Source organism: Ochotona curzoniae, unplaced genomic scaffold, assembly GCF_017591425.1.
Source record: "Ochotona curzoniae isolate NIBS_2020 unplaced genomic scaffold, NIBS_Ocur_1.0 contig_2688, whole genome shotgun sequence".
Classification (NCBI taxonomy): domain Eukaryota; kingdom Metazoa; phylum Chordata; class Mammalia; order Lagomorpha; family Ochotonidae; genus Ochotona; species Ochotona curzoniae.
In genome coordinates this window covers 5,005,302-5,028,755 of record NW_024465553.1, presented here as the reverse complement: position 1 = coordinate 5,028,755, position 23,454 = coordinate 5,005,302, and the positions used below count along the sequence as shown (strand labels likewise).

The 23,454-nt window shown below is 56.7% G+C and overlaps 1 protein-coding gene across 1 annotated transcript; it reads left to right on the top strand.

Annotated features, from left to right (window-relative positions):
- The first annotated feature begins 565 nt into the window (after positions 1 to 565).
- GLRX5 (glutaredoxin 5) lies at positions 566 to 8,248 on the top strand. The gene is made up of 2 exons (XM_040975106.1): positions 566 to 890; positions 7,668 to 8,248. Exons 1-2 carry the CDS (start codon positions 596 to 598, stop codon positions 7,844 to 7,846), a joined length of 474 nt encoding a protein of 157 aa, XP_040831040.1. The 5' UTR covers positions 566 to 595; the 3' UTR covers positions 7,847 to 8,248.
- The last annotated feature ends 15,206 nt before the right edge of the window (positions 8,249 to 23,454 follow it).

The following is a 23,454-nucleotide window of genomic DNA, read 5'->3' as shown; positions in this document are numbered from 1 at the left end:
CCCGGAACCCCGGCAGGCCCGGCCATCAGGGCCCCGCCGGACCCGGCTCCCCGCGACGCGGCCCTCCAGAAATCCCCAGGGCGCTCCTGGAAACAGAGCGGGAGGAAGACGCCGGGCGGGTCTAACCGCAGCACCTTCCGGAACACCCTCGCCGCGCACCCCAATGACTGCCGACCCGGAAGCAGAACTTTCATCTGCCAGTGTGACCCTCTCCCGGCATTCCGTGGGACCGAAGACAGTCCGCTCAGCGCCTGTCCCAGCTGGGCCCGCCCATTTCTAGGAGGAAGGAAGTCGGCCCCTTCGCTTGGCTTCTGTTGCCGGGCAGCGTGGTCCTTAATGGACACGTACTCTCTCCAATCAAATGGCAAAGAGGGTGTCGCAGGCCAATCGCAAGACGGCAACATGCCAGTCAGGCCAAAGGACCACCTCCCTTCTCTATGATTGGTAGAATCAAGTGATTGCGGGCCAGTACTGTCCAATGACAGAGAGCAGTCGGGGCCAGCCCAATGAGCACGCCCGGGGGGCGGGACGGCCGCGGGTTGTCGGGGGACACTCGGCGCGGCTCTCTGAGGTCCCGGGCCTTGGAGCGGCCGGAATGAGCGGGTCCCTGGGCCGGGCGGCGGCGGCCCTGCTGCGCTGGGGGCGCGGCGCGGGCCGAGGCCTGTGGAGCCCGGGCGTGCGGACGGCGGGCTCGGGCGCGGGCGGCGGTGGCGGCTCGACGGAGCACCTGGACGCGATGGTTAAGAAGGACAAGGTGGTGGTCTTCCTCAAGGGGACGCCCGAGCAGCCCCAGTGCGGCTTCAGCAACGCCGTGGTGCAGATCCTGCGGCTGCACGGCGTCCGTGACTACGCGGCCTACAACGTGCTGGACGACCCGGCCCTCCGGCAAGGTCAGAGCCGCGGGCTGCCGGCCGGGGCGCGTGGAGCTGCGGGAGGCCCAGGGTGCGGGCGCGAGGGGCCTGGGGGCCTTGGGCACCGGGAGGTTCCGTTCCGGGGCCCGCCCCGCTCCGAGGGGAGGAATTGGGCGTTTCTGGGCGAGCTGTCACGGGCTGGGTTTGATAGCAGCGGTCCGCCCCGCAGGGCTGTCCAGGGGTCACTCAGTGTGCAGGGAGCGGGCGAGGAGTCTGGCCACCCTCGTCGCGGGCATCAGGGGGTCCGGGTGGGCTCGGGCGCTGGGGTCGAGGTGGCGGATTTAGTCTTCGGCGCTCGAGTAGAGAGGGCAGCCTTGGGGACTTGGGAAGGCTTCCCGAAGAGGGAGGTGCGGAAACGTGGAGTCCCCAGGCAGAGAGAGAGAGAGAGAGAGAGAGAGAGAGAGAGTATGTGTGTGTCCGAGCTGATGGCCCCGTTAGAGTTTTCTGAAGGCACACTTAGTTCTTTGACAGGTCCATCTCCCACTTGTGGGTTCACTCGCCCACATGGCTGCAGCAGCCAGGGCAGCCAGGAGAAACAAACTCCCTCTCCCACTTGGGTCGGTACCAGGGCCGAGCTTCCACCGGCTTCCCAGGCGGCACTGCTGGGAGCTGGACTGGTGGCTTAGCTCTCCCACCCCCGTAGCATCTCCTATGCCCACCTTTGTGTCCACCACTTTGGGGGACATTTCCCTTTTACGGAGGCCAAGGGCGGGTGGGGAAGTGGAGAGGCTGTCCCTCCCAGAGCGTGTTCCAGGGGACCCTGCCATGTTGACTGGGGACTGCGTGACCAAGGCCCTGCCTCTCCGGGTGTGCTTGTGCAGGTCCCGTGTGGGGATGGCCCGCCGTTCTTCAGGGTGCCGACACGGACTGGTGTGTGGGCAGTGGGCAGGCTGCAGTGCCCTCCTGTCCTGTGGGGACACTCAGCCGTACAGCCTTAGGTCGCTTGACGGAACTCAGCTTGGCAGTTTTTGTGAGGAAAAGAAGCAAAGCGGTCCAGGAAGGCCCAGTCAGTGGGCTGTTGTGTTAGGAGCACCTGCTGAAGGTGCAGCATCCCTCTTGCCCCACGCTGGCCGATCCTCACGGAACCCTTGTTGCCCTCTGCGCTGCTGGAGAGGGCCGACACTGTGGACATAGTGTGCGTGGATGCTGGCGGCCCTTCTGCCTTCCTGCCCAACCTGGGTGCAGCGGGTGCCAAGCCCTGGGCCTTTATCGGGTGCCGGGGGCCCTGTCTTCATTCCCAGGCAGCTCTGCTCGCACGATAAGAGGGGAGTGATCACTCTGCAGCCGTCCAGCTGGGCCCTGTCGGGTGCTGACAAGTTGTGTGGTTGACATCTTAGTGTAAAGCGGGGAGGGTGTTTGGTTTGTGGGCTGATGTTCTGTTGGATGCAGCTGGATCCTGGGTACCCGACGGATGGCAGAGGCAGAAGTGTGGAAGGTTTATGCCTGGCACCTGTGCTCCGTCTTTGTTGTAGGTCTGACTTCTGCCCTTGATCAGAGAACAGGGAACTTCAGCCCTGGAATCTCGCGGAGCCCAGGGCGAGGTGGTGGCACAGGGGGTCATGCAGCTACCTGGGACACCTGCCTCTCTCATCAGGGTACTGTTCTGAGTCCTGGCTACTTGGCTTCAGATGCAGCTCCCTGCTGATGCGCCTGGAGACCGATGGAGTTCCAGGCTCCCCGCTTCAGCCTGGCCAGGCCTGACTGTTGCAGGTGGCTGGGGCGTGAGGAACCTTCTCCTTCTCTCTCACTTCACTCTGCTGCTTTGCTTCTGAAATAGATGTAAAGAGACATTTAGAAACTAGGAATCTGCTTCAGGCTCTCCGGCCACTGAGCTCCCTCCCGGTGGTGTTGTGGTTGAGTGTGTTTATCACCTTGGGACCAGCACACGCCTGTTCTCTGGCAGGCGTCCCCGTCATGTTGGGGAGGCGATGGGTGGATGAACGGTTAGGAGGAATGTGATGGAGTGGAGACTCAGATATCTCAGGGATACGTGGCTGTTATCCACTCGTGGGATGTTTGCTGAGCACTGAGGATACGCCCAGCTTCTCTGTTTCCTCTCATTGAATGAAACACCTGCCACATGGGCCACACCAGAGGCTGGGTACCAAGTGGTGTGGGTGTCACGTGTGGCAGGTGCACGTGTGAAACCAGCAGTCAGTGCCAGCAGCAGGCCAGTCGAAGGTGGGCAGAGTGGAGGGCCGGGGCTGGCCCCCCGAGAAGCAGCAGAGACCCTTTGGGCTGCAGGTGTGGACAGGTAGGGACCATGAGTGAATGAGGGTGGCTGTCTTACAATAAAACTTCATCTGCAGAACCAGGAAGTAGACTCGCTGTGACCGGCCAGCACAGTTTGCTATCCCCTTTGGTGTCAGGGTATGCCGACAGGACTGCTGAAGGGGGCAGGCCTGACCAGGGCAACTCCAGGACTGTTGGTCACAGCTGGATAGATACACAGCTGGTGTAGTCGTGTGCTAGAATGCAGAAACATGCTCAGGTAAAGCCGAATTGTAGCATAGCACGTTAGTCTGCCGCGCGTGGCCCTGGCATCGCAAGTTAGCACCAGTTTGCCACCGTCGACTTCCTATCCAACTCCCCACGAATGAGCCTGGGAAAGCAGTGGGAGACTGGGATGGAGTTCCACGCTCCTGGTTTCGGCCAGGCCCAGCCGTAGCTGAGGGCGTGAACCACGAGTGGGATACCCACCTGTATGACTCTGCCTTTCAGAAATACATTTAGTCATAAAGCAAGCTGGGAGGCGAGTGTGCAGCCCACCCATCCACTGCAAGCATGGATGTAGTGCACACGGCCCCTTGGGCTGAGGCCTGAGGCGGGAGGGCCGTGGGGTGACACCTGGCTCCATCACAGGCTGACACCAGGACTTGGGGTAGGTGGCTTAACAGCTCTGAGGTTCTCACCGGCCATACCTACTTTGTAGGGTTTTTGTGAAGATTAAGTAAGTTTAGTTGTGTAGGACCCTGGTCGAGCAGCCCTTAGCTCAGTGAGGGAGGGCATATTCGTAGTTTGCTTGCATTCCCTGTTTTACTTCGGCTTCTCAGGTGAGGCTACAGTAGAGGTGAGTGGCCTGAAGAGAAGGCCCGCACTGCAGTGGACACTGGGTGCTGGGCTGGGCACGGGCTAGAGTTCCTCTAATCTCCCAAAGAATGCTAGCAGTAGGTGGAGACCCAGAGGAGGTTCCCGGCCCAGCCCCGCCTGTTGCGGCCCCGTGGGGAATGACCAGCATGTGGAAGAACCCAGTCTCTCCCGCTGGCTCCCCATGGCTCTGCCTTTCAAATAAACAAGGTCTTAAAAGAAACAAAATGCAAGACACAGAGCGCCACTCCCATTTTACAGACAGGAAAGCAGAGGCTGCAAGGTGCATCGGTGATCGAGGCTGGATACACAGCCAGCAGTTGGGCCTGGGGAGCCCTCGGCCAGCACGTTTTGCTCTTCCTTGGTGAGGGTAGCAGACCTGGCTACCACAGGCCCGAGCCGGCCTTGCTGTCAGGGAGGGTTGGGGCTTCCTGGAGGTTGTGGTTGGAAGCTCCCGAGGGGAGCCTCCCCCAGAGGAGTCAGCCCTGCTCACTGCACTGCGAGAGCTCAGGTCCCGGCCAGGAGCAAAGTCCAGAGTCCTACAGGGCCCTGTCTGGAAGGTCCGTGAGCAAGTCCTGGCTGCGGGTGCTCGAGCTGTTTGCCCCTCTGCTTTCCTGGCTCAGCACGCTGGCCATGTTGGCTTTCAGTGGTGGAGCAGTGCATGTGAGTAAACTGATTTTGCAACACGACCTCTGTGCTACTCTTATAGTTACATAACAGCAGGAACCCTTTCTCTCCGCATTGAATCCTCTCTGTCCTATAACGGGATCAGCAGTACAGTCTGTTCTGGATTGTTCCTTCCTTGTCTGAGACCATTGCTCCCCACCCCCGCCAGATTCTGAGCTGTTCTGGTGAAGTTTGTGAGTTAGCACAGTAAATGCAGCTTTCTGCAGAAGTGTGCCAGCGCCCTGGGCACCAGTTGCTGGACACGTTACTGGAAATGCGAAGAAGCAGGGGGCACTTGCCCACTGTGAGCCCGGTCGGTCAGTGGGCACCTTGGTTCCAGTGTCACACTGACTTCCGGAATGTGCTGATGAGGTGAGTGGAGTGGAGGAGGGAACCGTGTTCGGACAGGGCCGTGCGGTTGAGTGTTGCGCGCTCTCCAGAATCCCGTGTGGTCTGAGGACGCTGTTCTGGTAGCCCGCCACGAGCAGCGTGGTGGCTTCACTCCCTCGCCTCCTCCACGGTCTCGGTGTGAAGCTGTGTGAATTGGAACATGCCTCCGGTGCTGACTGCCATCCTGAAAGTGATTGGCGGATCTGTTGTTTTAATCAGTAAAGGTTTGAATTTGAAAAAATTTGTTTAACCTTTGAAGATTAAACGTGTCATTTTGGTGGTGGTCCCTAGGCATCAACTGATTTGTTTACCACTTTTTATGTATTTTATATATTTGAAAGACGGAGAGAAAGATGCAGTGAGAGATCCTCCATGCACTGGCTCACTGCCAAAGGTCCCCTGCAGCCAGGGCTGGCGGGACCGAAGCCAGGAGCTGGGAAGGCGGTTGAGGGTTCTTGCAGGGGCCGGAGCATCTGCTGCACCCTGGGGTGCAGGTTAGCCACTAGCTGGCATGGAGCGGAGCCAGGGCGAACACCCAGGCACTGCCGTGGGGGGTGCAGGTGTCTCATGTGGAGTTTCAACTGCTCTACCGTGTGCCTGACCCACGCAGCAAGTCTGTGTTCTTTTGGGGTGTGTTTCTGAATTGTAGACACAATGAAATACGTCGGGAAAACATTATTGTCACAGAAAGCCTCACGCAGTGTCACTGCTTGGAAAACACCAGGTGTAACGTGCACATAGAAGGCTCCCTTGGGGGAACAGTGTTGAACAAAGTTTATGTGTATTTTGAAATGTCTTAAAGCCTGTAGTTTTTCTTTTTAATATTGTTTACATAGTTGAGAGGGACACGTGCCATGTGGGCCTGTGATTAGGGTGAGGACGGGTGGGTGGGACAGAGGTGTGTCAGTGCTTATTTCCTCCTGTGTCCTCAGGGGAGGAGGGGAAGGGGACTGTCCCTTGCTTCCGACCACTTCTGCACCTGGGGACGGGGGTGTCATCTGCTGGCGCCTTAGGGACCCGGTCCTCAGTTCTCAGGAAGGAGCGAGGGTTGTGACTGAGCTCCCTCAGATGGTGAGGTTCCAGCTGAAACCCCGACCCGCACACAGGCACACTGCGAAGCCACCGACTCACAGACGCACACGCGCCCTGGCCTGCACAGCCCCGGACCCGGTGGGCGCGTGTGGCAGGGGCTGGACCAGGGCTGCAGAGTGCCGATAAGGCTGGCGCAGCCGACTCACTGTTTCTGAGGGCAGCACTAACTTTGAAGAGCAAATACACCCCATCGTGGGAATGTTCACTTGTGATACAAGTCACGCTGGTAGTTTTATTTGGAAATAAATACTTGATAGTAAGTGAGAGGTGTGGGGGCAAATTCTATATTTTCAGTTTGCATCAAAATCACCACTGTTTTGTTTGTTTATGAGCTCACCTTGGCCAGTTAAAAATATCTGTGTAAACATGAGCATGTCACCATGTGATCCGTGCAGGGCGTGTGTCACCCCGGGGACCTCTGCGGTAACGTGGGCAACACTGACCTTTGATTGGATGACTGCTTCCTTTTTTTAGGATTCATTTTTATTGGAAAGGCAGATCAGATTTAGAGAGATAAGGAGAGATAGAAAGATCTTCCAGCCACTGGCTCACTGCCCAAGTGCCCACACAACTGGAGCTGAGCTGACCCAGCTAACCCTGACTACATCTTTGCAAGGACTGACGCGGAGTGGACACACTGGTCAAGGGGCTGTTAGGAGAGTAATCTCTGTGTCTTTCATTGAAGCCGTCCTCCTCTCCTACGAGTGCTTAGCAATCCCTGACCTCCCCGTGCCCGAGCTGGTACAGCAGGTGCACGGCCGCGCTGTCACACAGGCCACTCTCCCGGGGTGTGTAGAGTGTGACATTGCGCATGCGGGTTGGGTCCCCTGTGCTGAGAGCCGTCCCCCTCAGCAGGCACCCTGGCCAGGCTCAGGCCGTGATCTTGCAGGGTTGGGTCAGCCCTTTGTTAGGCACCCAGGCTTCTGTGCTGAGCCTGTCCTTGCCGTGGAGGAAGAGCCTAGGGCTGCAGTCACAGACGGGGCTTCTCCAGGTGAGTGGCACCTTTATGGGCACTGCGAGCCGGTCAGCGGCCCAGGGAGACAAGGCCGGGGCAGGGCATGAAGCCACATGGGCCGTGGGCTACCAGGTGGGTCACTGTTCATGGTCCCCTTGGAAATGAAGCAGTGACATTTCTCTGGACACGGTGGCAGCTCCGTGGGGGGTAGTAGCTTTGCGCGTTCCTCTGGGCTTGGGCTAACCGACATTGTTCCCTGCTGTGGATCCAGTGTCAGCAGCGTGTCCTGTATTTTACTGGGAAACTTCCTTACTGGATTCTCAGAACGGCCTCATGAGCCAAGGGTGGAAAGTGGGGGGTGAGGTCCCCAGGTGCCTGAGGTCTTGCAGCTTGCAATGGCAGCTCAAGCGCTAGGTTCTCTGGAGTTCACCCTGACACTGACAGGCTTGCTGCTGTCCCAGCCGGGGACGTGGGCAAGGGACATGGCGTTTTCTGCCAAGTGGATGACGTGTGGTGGTGTTCGCATGTGAACATGTCAGTAACAGTCACGTGTTCTTTCCCTGCAGGCATCAAAGACTACTCCAACTGGCCCACCATCCCCCAAGTGTACCTCAACGGCGAGTTTGTGGGGGGCTGTGACATTCTCCTGCAGATGCACCAGAATGGAGACCTGGTGGAAGAACTGAAAAAGCTGGGGATCCGCTCCGCCCTCTTAGATGAAAACAAAGATCAAGACTCCAAGTGAGAGTCAGGCGGCTGCCACTACCAGGGACCCGCTGCCCGGGGAGCCCTCGCCGCCGGGGCCTCTGCTCGAGCCTCCTCTTCGGCTCACAGCAGCCAGGTGGCTTCAGTTGGTCTGGTGTTTGTGCCCAAAGTATTGTGATGTGAACTGAGCTACAGCCTCTGGGCTGTCATTCAGGCCGGCCCGCCAGCTTGCCGTCAGCAGGGTCTGTTCTCAGCTCGGCACTTGGCCCTCACCTGGCCTAGCAGCCAACCAGCAGGGTTTGATCATTGTTGTTTGTGACTCCTCTGCAGCGTTTCCATCTGCAAAGTTAATACCCCCTGTCCTTTGGTACCTTCTGTCAGGGAAGATGATGGGAAAAAAATGACTGGGGTGTTGTATTTTAAAATAAACTGCTGGCCCTGGTGTCCTGTGTGTGTGCTTGTGTTGTTAACCTAGACGAGCTTAGCTCCATGGGTTTGTGGTATCTGCAGCGTTTTGGGGTGAGGGATGGAGAGCAAGTCCCCTCTTCTAAGAATCGCTCTGAGCTCTGCCCACCTCGCCAGGGTGCTGTCCAGCTGGAGGTGGGCAGTGGCGGGGACAGCCCTTGCTATCCTCTCGGCCCGTGTGTGGCCGGCTGTGCTGCAGAGAGATAGGGCACATGGTCAGCCTGGAGCTGTGGGAGGACTGGGGATTTTGTTTCCTAGAGAATGGGGCCTTTCTGGACCAACACATCCAACGGGAGTTCTTAAGCAGGTGCAGTTTTTATTTATCGGATGAAAATGCAAGTTTGGGGAGTGAGCGTTGTGGCCTAGTGTTTAGGTGCGTGTCCTGTTTCAGAGTCCCTGGGCTCCAACTGGGCCCCCAAATCTAGCTTCCAGCCCCTGGAGGCAGCAGGTGGGGGCCCACATGGGAGAGCTGGACCCGGCTCCCAGCTCCCGCCAGGATGGCTGTAGCTGGCATTGGAGGAATAAACCAGAGATTAGGAGCTTTTTTAAACATTTTCACTTTATTTTTTATTTGTTTTAAAGAGTTTATTTTTCATTGGAAAGTCAGATATACAGAGAGAAGGAGACAGAAAGATCTTCATCCATTGATTCATATCCTGAGCGGTCGCAATGGCTGGAGCTGAGCTGATCTGAAGCCAGGCGCCCAGAGCCTCTTCTGGGTCTCCCATGTGGATGCAGGGCAAGGCTTCTGAGGGGAAGAGTCTAAAAGCGCTCCCTGCTGCTGTGCCGAGCACCGGTGGATGGCTGCTCCACAGGATCTCCAGGTCCTCACCAGTCACCGCACTTTGCCCCCTGGGGTCTGGGACTCCCAGAAGCAGGGCAAGCAAAGCTGGCACCCCAGCCCTGCCTCCCTGCGAGAGTCCATGAGGCTGAAGGGCAGCCAAGCACTGCTGACTTCTCAGCACGGTGAGGGGCCTGAGCTGGGCCTCACTGCGGCCATCCGTGCGGGCTGTGAGCTAAGGACTCGTGGAGAACCTTGCAGGAGGCTAGAGCGCATCCTTGGGGAAGCATCACAGCGGAAAAGGAAGGCTGCTGAGTGTGGCGTGCCAGGGTTGTGCCCTGGTCCCTGGAAAGTCTGAAGAAGTGCCTTCATGTTGCCCTGGCCGAGCTCCGGGCCGTGAGCCACACATCCGGGTCAGCACAGGGCCCTCCCTGCCTTTGCACCTGCTGAGTGGTGTGGTGCTTTCCACACGGCTGCGTCTTTAATTTGTCCCTGTAACAGCTTAACTGTCATTCCCTGGGGGTGCCGCTGAAGACCGCTGAGTGGGGCCTCGGTGTGCCGCACATCCCTAGGATGGCCGAGGACCACGAGGAGGGCACTGCCAAGGTCACAGTGCAGCTGCAAAGCTTGTGAATCGGCGTGAGAGCCGATCAAGTCGCCAGAGGACTCGGAGACCGGGGACCGAGCAGTCCCTGAGCTCTGGGCGAAGTGTAAACGATCTTTCCAAAAGTTAATTGATGTGGTTTTTTTCTTCTGTATGTTTACCCAGTCTTTACCAAGTGGAAAATTGAAGATGCCGTCTGATGATTATCTGATTAATTAGGACGGTCTGGGAGGTGACAGCAGAGAAGCTCCGTTCCCTGTGCGGGTGCCCAGCCCACGCTGTCGCCTCTGCAAGACGCCGTGGGGCCACTGTCCACGTGCCTGCGCCAGGAGCCGTGTGTCATCACACCCCTAAACTGCTTATGGTTTCAGGTGTGTTGTCTGTGTCCTATAGTGGTAACTATATGAATGTCACACTTCATTTAAGCTCTGAGTTTTGGAGATATTTTAGGACAAAAGGTAACTTTAAAACAAGTATTAATTTTTATTTGCAAGGCAGGTTACAGGGATAGAAGCAGAATGGCTGCAGAGGCTGAAGCTGGGCCAGTCCAGAGCCAGGAGCCAGGAGCTTCTTGGGTCTTCCCCAAGGGTGGCAGGGGCCCAAGCTTCTGGCCCATCCTCTGCTGATGTCCCTGGTCATTATTAGGGAGCTGGTTTGCTCCCTAAATGGCTGAAACCAAGACATGAGTGGCAGTGATTTAAAGCATGAGCTGTCCACTGCCAGCCAGGCCGATGAGCAGGGACCAGGAGCAGGGTAGCCAGGACTTGAACCGACCCTCTCGTATGACATGTGGGCATCCCAAATAGTGGCTCATCCTGCCACATCACAACTCTCGGCTCCAAAAAGGGGCTTGTTGGTACAATCTGGTACTGTGGGCACATTCCTGCAACCACAGCGGCCCCAGCAGCCGGCTTGAGCGAGTCACTGAGTGGTCTTTACCCAGCTTCCTCAGAGGTTTGGAGATGAATTATGTCTTCAGAGTCCAGATCCCTTGTTACTGGGCACAAGAGGCGGTGCTTTGGAGTGGGGTGCAGCCGGGCAGCGCCCCTGATGTGGGTGCCTGTGTCCCGTGTTGGACTGCCTGGCTCTGCGGCTTCGGCTGCCTGCTCATGCGCACCGGGAGCTGTGGTTAGGGCTCAGGGATTCGGTCCCTGCCCCCACGTGGTAGCCCCGATGTGGCTGCGGGCATCTGGGATGTGGATCAGTGGGTAGGACTCTGTGAGTCCCTGGGAGGAACAGGTGTTTACTAGGGGCAGGGTCGCACTGCAAGATTAGCTCTTATGAAAGCTTAAACTTGGGGCTGGTGTCATGTGGCATAGCAGGCAAAAGTGCCACTTGCTGTGCTGGCATCCTCTTTGAGTGCTGATTCGTGTCCTGGCTGTCCCGTTTCTGATCCAGCTCCCTGCTATTGCACCGGAATCAGGCAGTGGAAGATGGCCCAAAGTGCTTTGGCCCCTGCCGCCCACGTGGGAGACCCAGAACAAGCTCATGCTTTTGGCCTGGCCCAGCTGTTTGGTGAGTAAACCAGAAGACAAATATCCCGAGGCTGAGGAGTGAGCAGGGACATCTGCCCACCTTGCCTGTTTGTTTTTGCTTACTGCTTGGGGTCCCTCTCGCTGTGTCTGGGGGACACTTAGCCCTGTGTGGTTTTAAAAGCAACAGAAAGGAGCCTGTGGAAGGATGGGGAGCCCACTGGGGGCTTGCCTTCTGCTGGGTCTCAGGCATGTGTCATTCCGTGTGCTGGGAGCCCAGCAGGTGGGTAGACACCATGCCCAAGAGCTGGATTCGCCTGAGGACCACTCTTGGTCTCTCCCCTGCCTGCCTCTAGCAGTCCAGTGCTTTGGTCTCTCTAAAGGAACCAGCCCCTTTTCTTCCAGAAGCCAAGAAGCCATCATTTGAGCAAGGCATTTGGGAGGGGGCAGGAAGGCTCAATGCGCTGGGAGCGGCTGGGCGCCCTGCACCCATTTCAAAGGAAATACCGGGCTTTGGTCGGCTCCAGGGGAGATGTCCCCTGCCTGAGACAAGGGCTTCTGTGGCTGCAGAGCTGGAGTGAGGCCAGGCCTGGGGCTGCTGTGTGCACCGCTTCTCCTCGCCCTGCCCACCCTCCAGCTCTCCCTCCGCACCATCAGTATCAGAGCTGGGCTCCTCCAAGGCCAGAGTGCACAGGAATCTCCAAGGATGTGCAGAGTCCTACGCAGCCTTCTCACGCAGGGCTCGTGAGTGCAGCTGGTGCCCGGTCACAGCCTGGGGCGCAGCCATCGGAGCCCACTGCCTGCTTTGCTTGAAGTCATCAGACACTGAGCCCTCTTGAGTCTGACCACCTCCGTGGGAACTTTTCCTAAACACAGCAGCCTGCCTGGCTTCCCTCTTCTTTCCTGCCCGTGTTTAATCACAGGCTCCATGATGCAGCCCTCCCCCACCCCCTTTTTAAGATTTTTAAAAATTTATTTGAAAGAATTACAGAGAGGCGAGTCAGATCTTTCATCTGCTGGCTGTCATCTGCCTCTCCTGATTTCCCACAAATTCTGTCCAAAGCAAGGGCTTCCCGCGATGCTTGTCTGACCATGTACGTGTGTTCACATGCGTGTGTACATGTCTGTGATGCAGCTCCCAGGAGGGCGGGCACTGTGTCTGCTATTGGATCGCACGCTCAACACTTGGGTAGTGTATCCTGAACAAGTACTTGTTTTTTTTCCCTCTCACCGCCCTGCCCAAGGCTGGTTTCCCCAGGCTTTTGTTCTTGTGGTTGCAGAGAGCGTGGTTCTGCACGGGGATCAGCAGGTGGCGCTGTTTCCCTGAGCAAGCCCTCGGTTCTCGCACCTGCACAGCAGAAGCCCCTTGCTGCAGTCACCTTCTCCCGCAGCCGTGCAAAGCCGTGGGCTCCTCCAATTCATGACCTCCTGGAGGGTGGTCAGGAGCGTGGGCAGGACACACGGAGGCGGGACTGGCCGAGGCAGCTCAGGGGAGCTGTGTGCACAAGGCTGAGTCCTGGTTGGTCCTTGCCTACCGGGTCGGCACACTCCCCGACTTGCCCCGGGCTAGCCCTGCGTTCTCTGACCCTGTGGACCTCGCCCTTGCGTCTATCACCCCAGTTGGTTTTCCGCTTTTCACTGTTGCCTGGGGCGAGGGACACCACTCCTCCTGTTGGTCAGGGGAGGCGACCTGTAGTCCACATTCGCCAAGGGAACCAGCTTGGCAGCACATTAAGACACCCTCCCCCTGACAAACGCAATGTTGCTTCCACTTAGGCATTTCCATCAGAAAGGCGGAGGTCATGGAATTCAGTTTTTGACCAGAGATCCACTGGCCCAGAGTTGAAAGCCTCGACAGTGGTGTTTTCCCAAGTCCAAGGCCACCTTCAGGGCAGCTGCACGGCTTGGACCAGAGTCCAGCTGGGTGCTCTGCTCCCACATGCTACTTCTTGGCAGAAACCATGGGTTTGCAAATGCTCAGCCAGACCCATGCCCTCCACGAGACCTCACCCTCGTGCCAGGATAAACTTGGGATGCATCCAGTCCGAAGCACTATGATTTCCGGCTGGCTTCCCTCCACCTGGTTTCCTGGGGGTGCCTCCTGCAGGGGAGCTGGAAGGCTTAGTGCCCCAGGGGAAGAGGGCGTGCAAGGCCTGGGTTGAAAGCTGCGGGATGGTGTGTGGTTTGGAGAGACGGCTCCTTGACGAGCAGGTCAAGGGCAAGGCCTGGTGGTTCTGGGGGACCTGCTGGGCCTGGCCACTGTGAGTGGAATCAAGAGGTCTGGGGAAGGGAGTCAAAGAGAAAAGCGTGCCCAGCTTCTCAGGGGGCCTGCAGGGAGGAGGCGGGCATGTCGGGAAGCCTCGCAAAGACCAACAGCCAGAAGCTAGTTCTAATGCTTCGCCCTGGGTGCCAGGTTGGGAGGTGGGGTTGGCACAGGGCGAGCTGACAGGGTGCTGTGGACTGGAGCCCTCCTGCAGAGGGTACAGGAGATATAGTGGGGGCTGGGGCAGCTGGGGCACAGGGAAACTCGGAGTTTTAGCTTCTCCAGCATGTTGCAGAGGCCAAGTGGAGCTCCCAAGGGCCATCCTTGGTCTCCAGGGTGTGGGTGGGTGGAGCGACCTCTTGTGAGCAGTTCCGTGACCCGCCTGGGCCCACCCAGACCCTCCAGTGTCGTCTCCCCATGCAGGGTCCTGAGTTTAATTCATCTGCAAAGTCTCCTTTGCCATGCAAGGTGCATGCTTACCCCTTCAGAGACGAGCAGTTGCAGCTCTTCGCGGGGAATCATTCTTCCTGCCACACATGATGATTTGTTTGTTTTAGATATTTGTTTTACTTTTTCTTTTGTTTATTTTTAAAAGATTTATGCCCGGGGTCAGGCTCTGAGCCCAGTGACCCGGGCGTGAGGACGAACAGCGGTTTTCAGGTTGCGCCTGTGTGTGCACCTGGCGGCTGGGTGAGCCTGCTGGGCATCTTGGCTCACCTCATCACGATGTCCCAGCTCTCGCCTCCGTGCTCATCTTACTGCCTGCTCCCTTTGTCTTTGCTTGTCTTCGGGTGCCCGCCTCTCCAGAGAACATAGCTTTTAGGAGAGCACAGAGCTGGGGGCAGCCCTGAGCACCTGCAGGGCACTGCCCAGCAATGAAGTGGGCAGTAGCCAGGGGCAGCCCTGAGTACCTGCAGGGCACAGCCCAGCACGAGGTGGGCAGCAAACCGGGGGCAGCCCTGAGCTTGGCAGTTTGGAACACGATGGAATTCCTGGCATCATGGCTGGTGCCTGGCTTCTGTGGGCATGTGAATGAATGGCACCTCACCACTGTGCTGGAGTGGGCTGCTTGCAAGCGCGGCCCTGGGGACCCCTTGCCTGCATCTCTGCTTCCCTCAAGCTTGCTTCCTTGGCCTCAATTCTGGGCGTGGCCGAAGGGAATACAGGGCACTGGACTTGAGAAGGGTCAGACAGGGAGCTCACTGGCCAGAAGGTTGTGCCAAGCCTGGTCAAGACAGAATGAAATGTGTGCAGGTTTTTGTTTGTTTTTAAAGGCAGACACCAATGTGAGGGAAAACAGCAGGTGCAGGAGAAGCCTGGCCCAGCTGCCCCGAGAAGGCGAGAGAGAAGGCAGGTGGGAGCCAGGGTTGCTCATCACCACCCAGCTGAAGGGTGTGTTGCAAAACAGCTGGGGAGTCCTCTGGCTGGACTTGGCCATTAGAGGAGCTCTGTGTGTCCAAGAACGGTGACCTGTGCTGGCGTCCGGGTTCCAGGGAGCCATCAGTTGAGCAACGTGACCAACGGGGGAATGTGGAAGCAAACTTCGGGGTGCTGCAGTGGTGGCAGGTGTGAGAAGCACTTCTCGACCCCCCATCATTCCCTGGGTGGTCCGGCCGCCAGCAGCCAAGCCACGGAGGCTGCACTGCCGATCGGCAGGACCGTGAGCTAGCAGCAGGTGGAGCCGCTGAGTCCTGGGATGCTCGCCTCTCCCGAGCCCAGGCCAACTGTGCTCTTAGGACCCCTGCAGCGGTGAGGTGGGGAGGACTACAGGGGACTCCGAGAGCACGCAGAACGCTACCCGCGCACCCGATCTCCCCACCGGCATGAGGGCAGCTGCTCATTTCACAGTGACGTCTCCCTCCTGGAATTATCGTCCTTAGAAGTATTTGCCGGATGGATTAGCGTGTGTCGGCTGGGATGCTGTTTTGGCTCACTTTGCATTGAGGTGGGGGCGGTGTGGAAATCTGTTTTTTTTTTTTTTTTTAAATTATTCCTAGTTAGTGATTCATCTCTTCTTACCCTTTTTGCAGTCCATGTCAGAGCAACGATTCTCACCGCGTGCGTCCCACTTCTGGCGGGCGGGCGGGCAGCCCAGGAGGAGGGCGCCGCAGCTTTGTCAGCCTTCCCAGCAGCCCCTTCATTTCTGTGGCAATTATCAGCCGATTATTCCCCTAATGTGTGCTCTCACCACTTCCCTGGTTAACCCGTGGCTGGAGGGCTGCCTAATGACATTTTCATAGCCTGGTGGTGCTCTGCTTCATTAAGTCCCAGCTACGGCAGTGCGTGGCTCTGGCTGCGGCCGGTGGGGACTCCCTGGTAATTACCCAGGAGGGGGTGGCGTGTGGAGGTGGCAGAAGCTGCACGGTCAGAGCAGGTCACATGGCTCCCTGGTCACCATGCAGTCAGAAGAACTGAAGCTCAGAGAAAGGAGCTAAGGTTGCATCCCCAGCAAGGAGGTGGGCAGGAGCCAAGGGCAGCCCCGAGCACCTGCAGGGCACTGCCCAGCAAGGAGGTGGGCAGGAGCCAGGGCCTGCCGTTGAACCTGAGCTGTCAGTCCCCACCTGCTGAGCCTCTCCAACGAAGGACAAGATTTCTGAATGAGGAAGGCGGCCAGACCGAGGAGAGGGGAAGGTGCAGGCAATGCAGGGGTAGGAAAAGTGGCTCTAAGAGAGCGTGTGCTACCAGGAAGGTCGCACGTGAACCCTGCTGGGTGATAGAGTAAGATGACGGCAGGGGTGCCCATTCAGCCAGAGGCCAGAGAAGGTCTCATGGAAAGGGTGTTGAGGGACAGGGGAGCAGAAATCAAGCAGAGTGGGTCAAGAAGAGAACGTGAGGCAAGGAGTAGAAGCGCTCACTTAAGGTGTTTCCCTGTTAATGGCTTAGGGAGGAGCCTTAAGGGATGGAGGCTCACTGAGAAGAGGAAGGGTGTGTGACAGTAGATGCCAGAGCGGGAGGGCCTCTGAGCCTCCTTGGTTCCCAAATCCCTTCGCAGGACCTCGAGCCACTGTGCCCCCTCCGAAAAGAAAGCAGAAGCGGAGAAAGACAGAGAGACTGTCCAGGAGCTAAACCCAGGCCTCCTGTGTAGGTGGCGGGGTCCCACCCATTCGAGCTGTCGCTGCTGTCCCAGGGTGCAGACCAGCAGGAAGCAGGGATGGGAGGTGGAGCAGAGATCGCACCCAGGCCACTGGCCGTGGTGAATGGGCATTTGACGTGGCACTTTCACTGTGTCATATACTGCTGACTTATGCCTTTTTTGTTGTTGAGGCTGTGAATGGTGGAAACAGCGTATGTTCTGCAGAATATTTTGCTACCCGTATGCTAGGGGTCTTGAGAAAGTTGAGGTTCCAGAGGGAGGGCGTGGTTATGGCCAGACGACAGTAGGGGGCAGCAGAGAGCTGAGCTGGTGGCTGCTCTGTGCCGGTCCTACATTAGAACACGTGGAGGGTGGGCCCGGCGCGGTGGTGCAGTGGTTAAGGTCCTCACCTTGCACGCCCAGGATCCCATGTGGGTGCCGGTTCTAATCCCGGCGGCCCCGCTTCCTGCATCTGTAACGTCCAGGTGACACTGTCCAGGCGCTGTTGGACCTGGACAGAGAGAGGGTGTTGGGCAATGCCAGCTGTGTCAGGGCCTGGTGCCTGCAGAGGGCAGAGTTAAGCTGGTTCAGAGGCATTCCTCAGGTGGTGGCCAGGCTCAAGGCTCTCCCTGCCCTCCTTGGCACAGTGGGTCTGAGATGGACAGGTTCCCATGGGTACCCAGGTGGATGTGCTTCCCACTGCCCTGTGGGGCTAATGTTCTGGGAATGTCCCGTCCCCTGCCCTGGAGGTGGAGTGGGCAAACAGGTCCTCCTCTGAGCCCTGCCCACCTCTCAGAGCTGGAACGCGTGTCGGGCGACCCCAGGTTGAGGCTGAGCCCACTGGGCAGTAGCCTCTGTGAGTGCCTCTGAGATGGAGGTGAAAACCCGCCCCTGTGACCTCTGAGGGTTGCTGGATGATGACACAAATCCAACCTGAGCTCTTCCTACACCATCAGCGGCCATGCAGCATCCAGCCCTGGGGCAAGAAGCCTGTGCGTCGGGCCAAGGCGTGTCAAGAGGGGCCACACCTCTTAGCTCAGAGTGCACCCATGGGTGGTCCACCCAACATGGGGCAGAGGTGGGACACTCGTGGTAGAATCAGCTGGAGCAGCTACTGGCTGAACAAACGGACTTCTGGTGTCAGATGAAACTTGTAAATATCATTTATGAAAGGAAGAAGGCAGTGGTGCTGCCCGTGGAAGGAGGACCAGTTTGTTAAGGGTCCTCGTGCTTTAAGCCTTAGCATGGCCCTACAAGTTAAGACTGTTCTATTTTTACAAGAGGAAATGGCTGCCCAGAGGTCTGGCCCCTGCCCAAGGTCGCAGAGCTGGCAAGAGGTAGGTCCAATTGCAAACTCAGGGCTGAACCTCCACGCATGGCAGCACATAAGAAAAGGCAAGTGTGCTGGGCTTCAGAGAGGTAACTTGTACACTTGTATGGCTCTGTCAAAGCCACAGAACTTCCTGTAACCCATTCTTCGGGCTCAGAGCGAGGTGCTGGACGAGGTTCCTCGCCAAGAGGGCAAACCGGACGAATGAAAATGGAATTGTAGTACAGCCGCCTCCAAGCCCAGGAGCAGCAATCATGGCAGGAAATGAATATTCCAGAAGATGCTCTGAAAATGCTCTCCAATACCGTGGTGCTGACTGGTCCTTCAGATGGCCCAACAAAGTGGCAGAATGGTCTGAATTCCCTCCCCAGGGGCCCTTGGCAGACGCTGTAGTTGTGTTTCTATGGGCTATCTGGAGCTCCCTGATACAATCACTCCACAGTGTGTGCAGCTGGTTTGAAGATGGTCCTGTCCAGTCCCCCAAGCACAGGTGATATGGCATTGTGTGAGGGCTGCTGGGATGCTGCTTGAGTCCAGCACATGGAGACCGCAGTGTCGCCTGTCATCACTGATGGTGGTGTGTGTATGCGTCAGAGCTTCCTGGCCCCAACCATCACCCCTCCTCCAAATCTCAGCGGGTCACTCCTCATCTGCATCAACGGGGGTGACTCTACCTCAAACCATAGGTAGGGCTCAACACCACACTGTGCCTCTGTGCTCTGCATATGGCCCAGAGGGTAGAGCCAAGGGGCCAGTCCCTGTCCAGTGGCGGGTGGAAGAATGTGTGAGGGGCAAGTGAAGACTGCGGTGTCTTCTGGGGTCCCTGCCTGCAGTCAACATTTGCCCCCATGTCCCGGTGGCCCAGGTAGATCCCATGCTGAGCTCAGTGTTGGGGGGCAGGCTCACCCACAATGGCCCATCCCAAGGATGGGGTGTGTGTGTCGGGGGTCACCTGCTCTGCCAGAGAAGCCGGTGGACCCTTCAGCAGCAATCCCACCAAGGCCTTGGGACACATCTAGTCTTACTGACTTTCCTGCAGGGGAGCTCCTACCTGAAGACTTCACACCCAGGAAGGGGCACCCCCCAAATGCACATTTCCTGTAGTCCCTGGGGTCCCCAAGAAATAGGACAGAAAAAGGGAAGGCTGGCCTGAGCACACCCACCTTCCCTTGCCCTGAACAGAATTGAGTGTGACTCCACGGGGAGCAGTGTTACCCTGATTGGCAGCCCTCAGACTTGTTCTCTGCATACACACACACTGTGCACAGTCTCTGGACACTTGGTCCTCCAAGCCTGCCAGGGGCAGCATGGGGTCTTCCATGGACGGGGTCCCCATGGCTGCTGTTTGTCTAGAAGGAAATGAGGGCCAAGTTCCCGTCTTCACTTGGCGTCCGTCTCTTACCTGTCAGCTGAGATGCAGGATGCCAGGATCGTCAAACCCGTTTGAGATTTCCCATGGCCTTGGTGTGCCCCTAAAAAATCCTCCAAGGAAATATGTGTAAATGCACGATCATTGCACAAACAAAAGTTTCTCTGGTCCATAAAATTTTGAAAAGCCTTAAGACAGTTATTTGAAGTTTTAAAATCAACAGATAAAAACTATATGAATTTATGGTGCACAGTACAGTGTCTTAGAATGCATAGGCACTGCACTGTGGAATGGCCAAATCAAGTGTTCACACGTGTGTTTCTGCGCTTGGCCATTTTTGTGTGAGGATAACACTTCAGCTCAATGCTCCTCACAATTTTCTGGCAGGACAGCACGCTGGGGTGAAGCACATGGTCGGACAGCGGGGCTCCTAAACTTACCCTCCCCGTCTGAATGACCAACACCTGCCCAGTGCCCATTTTACTTCTAAAGTTACTTCTGAGTCATCCAGTGTGCTTGTCTGTGATCCCTCTTCAGTCATCCTGCATACAAGTGACTCTTGCAGAGGGAGAACCTAACCTGTTCTTTACATTTGTATATACATATATATTAGAGATGCATTAATTCTAATGAACACTACCCTGAATGACCAATGAGATCAATCTTGTGTTACAGCTAGTGGACACATATAAATTTCTTGTCACTCTTTTCTGAGTTTGAGGCTCTCAACACTTAGATATTTAGTTGACCCGGGGCATTGCACTTCCTTATCCCTAGATAGTAAAGCTTGACTGGGGGCAGGTGGAGGCGGGGCCAGGGGGCTGTCTCCCACCCAACACAGGAGGCCCTCGAAGACACAGGGGATGCAGAACTCTGAGACAGAGATGGCGCATGAGTTGCTTGACCAGGCTGGAGAGCAGGGCAGCCTAAGAGTGGGTTCTATGGTCTTCCTTGGGCATTGTGTGTGGCCAGCAGCTTAACCAAGATGGTTAGGGCCGACAGAGGAGGCTGTGCAACTTTGGGCAAGTGTCTTCATTAGAAAACATGTGGAGGACCAGTGCTGGCCATCTGCTGGTCTGTGCTCTGAGGCATGGTGCAAACTGAGACTTTTACAAATGAGGCAGGGGGTGTGATGGTTAGGAATGGAATGCTGAGGCCGGTCTTGGAGCCCCATGCAGCCCCAGCTGGCCAGTGTGACTAGGGCAAGTGCCCACACTTCTCAGAGTCTTGGTTTCCTCCCTGGTAAAGCACAGCCGGCGGGGGCTCCTACTTCGCAAGGCTGTTTGAGGACGACGTGAGAGATGTGAAATACAAGAGGCCAATGCAGTGCCAGTTAGGCTCTCGCTGAGCAAAAACTTGTAGTAAGTATATTACCTACCTTTATTGAAAAGGCAGATTTACTAAGAGGAGAGACAGAAAGATCTTGCATCAGCTAGTTTACTGCCCAGATGGCCACAATAGTCAGAGCTGAGCCAATCCCAAACCAGGAGCCAGGAGCTTCTTCCAGGTCTCCCACATGGGTGCAGAGGTCCAAGGGTTTGGGCCATCCCCTGCTGCTTTCCCAGGCTGTTAGCAGGGAGCTGGATCAGAAGTGGAGCAGCCAGAACATGAACCAGTGCCTATATGGAATGCCAATACTTGCAGGCAAAGGATTAGACAAGTGTGCCATTGCATGGGCATCATCCAAAGCATTAATAGTATTATTCCCCACTCCCACTTTTTTTTGTGGCTACCATGATTCTTTTTATAAAGGAAGAAGAGCAGGCAGCTGCTGCCCGGCCAGAGATATCCTTCTGGAGTGGATATTGCTTTAGCTTTAAGAATCAGTGGCAAAGCAATAAGGAAAATGTATTTTGGGGAGAAAGCTTTTGTTTTCTGACCATTACCTTTAATTTAATTACCAAGGAGTAATTAACATTTTAATCTAGGTTCCCCCAAACTCTCTTCATATTTGGAGAATCCTCACAAAGAATGAACTTCCACAGGAAAAACTTGGAACTGAAACAAAGCCTCCAGCAGGTCAGGCTCCCGGACCCAGTCCCGGCGCTGCCCCAGGAGTGGCCCAGCCTGGGTCTTCCACACGGGAGCTTTCAGGCCTTTGGCAGGGCGGCCTCTTGGGAGTTTGCTGATTGGTTTTTACTGCTCTGACTCCAGTTTTCCTTTCAAATGTTATTGTGGTGCAAATAATGACCATCCCCGCCCCCTCCGCTCTCCCTTCACCCCCGCCACACCCTGCAGTGTCCCAGCTTGCAAAGCCCACAGTTGATACGAAAAAGGAGTGTCAGCCTTGCTAGGTTGTGTGACTTGGGAAAATATCTTGATCCCAAATGTGAATTTTCTCCTCCCTCTTCCTGTGGGTTCTCCAGCTCGCCTCTTCCTCTCAGCGGTGTAGATCCACTTGAACAGCCTCACGGGGACCTCCAGAGCATCTTACCGGGTGGCTCCAAACCGGGCAGCTCCTTCCTGGTGCCGCGTTGACCCTGTGGCCTGCAAGGTTGGACATTCTTCCCCGCTGACGCCCAGCAGAGCGCTCCAGGGCGATGGGCTGTGGGATCACGCACCCCACCCTGCCCTTCCTGCCCGTGTGAGGTCTGCGGCTCCTTCCCAGAGAAAGCGGACACATCCTTCTCCCGTGGCCCCCACCCTCCGTTTGCGGGCAGGGGGAGCTCTCCATCTTGCGGTGCTGAACGCTTGCAATGCTTCGTATTAGGTGTTCTAAGCAGTGTAGAGATGAGGGAAGTTTTCAGAGGGTCCTGCCCAGGTGGACATCCTGTGTTCTCTCTCTCTCTCTCTCGCTGGATGACTACATTTTATTTTTAATATTGATTGCATAGTTGAGCGGGATGCATATCCATGCAGTCTTCTGATTAGGGTAGGGAGGGCTGAGGTGTGGAGGAAGGTGGGTGAGATAAATGGAGTTCTTTTTGTACTCTTGCGCGCGTGTGTGTTTAACTATTTATTTGAAAGTAGGAGTTAGAGATGGCCAGGAAGCAGAGGACTAAAGGAGCAAATAGAAATGGGAGGGCCAGAGAAGGGAGGCAGGTGCTAGAAGGCAGGTCTGGGAGGCATCCAGGCAAATTGGGGTCTCCACACAGCTACACCTGGGACCTGTACTGGCCCGCAGGACCAGCAGCGCAGGAGAGGCCGCAGAGGCTGCTCTGCCCCTGGGGGCTGTGAGCACTGGGTGCTGCCTGCAGGCAGGACTGTGGAGCAAGGCTTACCTCACAGCAGAGCCCACTCCTTCATCAAGTACCTCTGGCTTGCTGTGCTGGGTGCTGGGCATGAGACAGTGGACGGGGCAGCTCCTGGGTTCGCTGGGACCATGGCAGCAATAAGAGGACTGTCTGACCCAGTTCTGAACGGTTTTCTCAGAACCATTTGCATAGCATGTGCACACCGCATTCTGTTTGCCTGCAGGCCCCTCTGTGGGCATTACCTGTTGTGAATGATGCTGCTGTGGATGTGCGTGTGCAAACATCTGTGCCAGCCCCCACTTGCTGTCATTCTGGGTAGTGGCTCAGAGCAGAGCTGCCGGGTCCTGGGGTGACACTTTTTCATTATGTGCAGAGCCATCCTGTTGTTTGCCATGGCTGTGTCCCCAGTTCCCAAAGATGTGATTCTTCCCTGGGACTCTAAGTAGGTCTGAGCCTGCCTGGGACAGGTGCGGGGGCAGATCCTGGGTCGATGCCAGAAACCCAAACCTCTTTTCTGCTGAGGCTTTCTCTTCCAGGACGGTTGTCCAGGGCAGAGGAGAAGCTCGTGGGCTTGGTGCTTAGCCCCTCTGGACTCTTCTGAGATCCAGGCAGTAGTCGAGGTGGGGGCCTTGCTGCTGAGATGGAAACTCTGCCACTTGCTCCCCCCAGCTCTCTATTCCTAGATCAGGCATTCCCTGTCTCCCATTAGTTCCCATGGAAACACACTGCTGGGTTCTCTCATCAGTGCAGCATCTTAAAAACAGCCAAAGCCTTCCTAGAGGAATAGTTAGGAATCCTTTGCTCTCCTCCCTGCCTCTCCTTGCATTAAGGAAAACCTCAGAGGTGATGAGCGCTGACTTGGAAGTGAGGATGGAGCTTTGCTCAGCTGGCAGGGCGAGCTGGGGGAGGCCCTTGTCAGGCCCTGTTCCTGAGACAACTGCTGCCGAACGGGAACTCCCAGCTCCTCCCCACCCAAAAAGCTGCTTGCTTTTGGCCGATAGTGGCCATGTGTGAGAGGTCTTGTAACAGCATTAGGGTTCCCATGTTTTATTACAGGCATCCATAACTTGTGGCTCAGGCTTCTGATGGCAGCAGAG

What these genes read in the sequence shown, in the direction of transcription:
- GLRX5 (XM_040975106.1), top strand. Translation starts at nt 596, where the DNA reads ATGAGCGGGTCCCTGGGCCGGGCGGCGGCGGCCCTGCTGCGCTGGGGG. An exon ending in CGACCCGGCCCTCCGGCAAG is followed by an intron (nt 891 to 7,667) that starts GTCAGAGCCGCG and finishes CTTTCCCTGCAG; the next exon opens with GCATCAAAGACTACTCCAAC.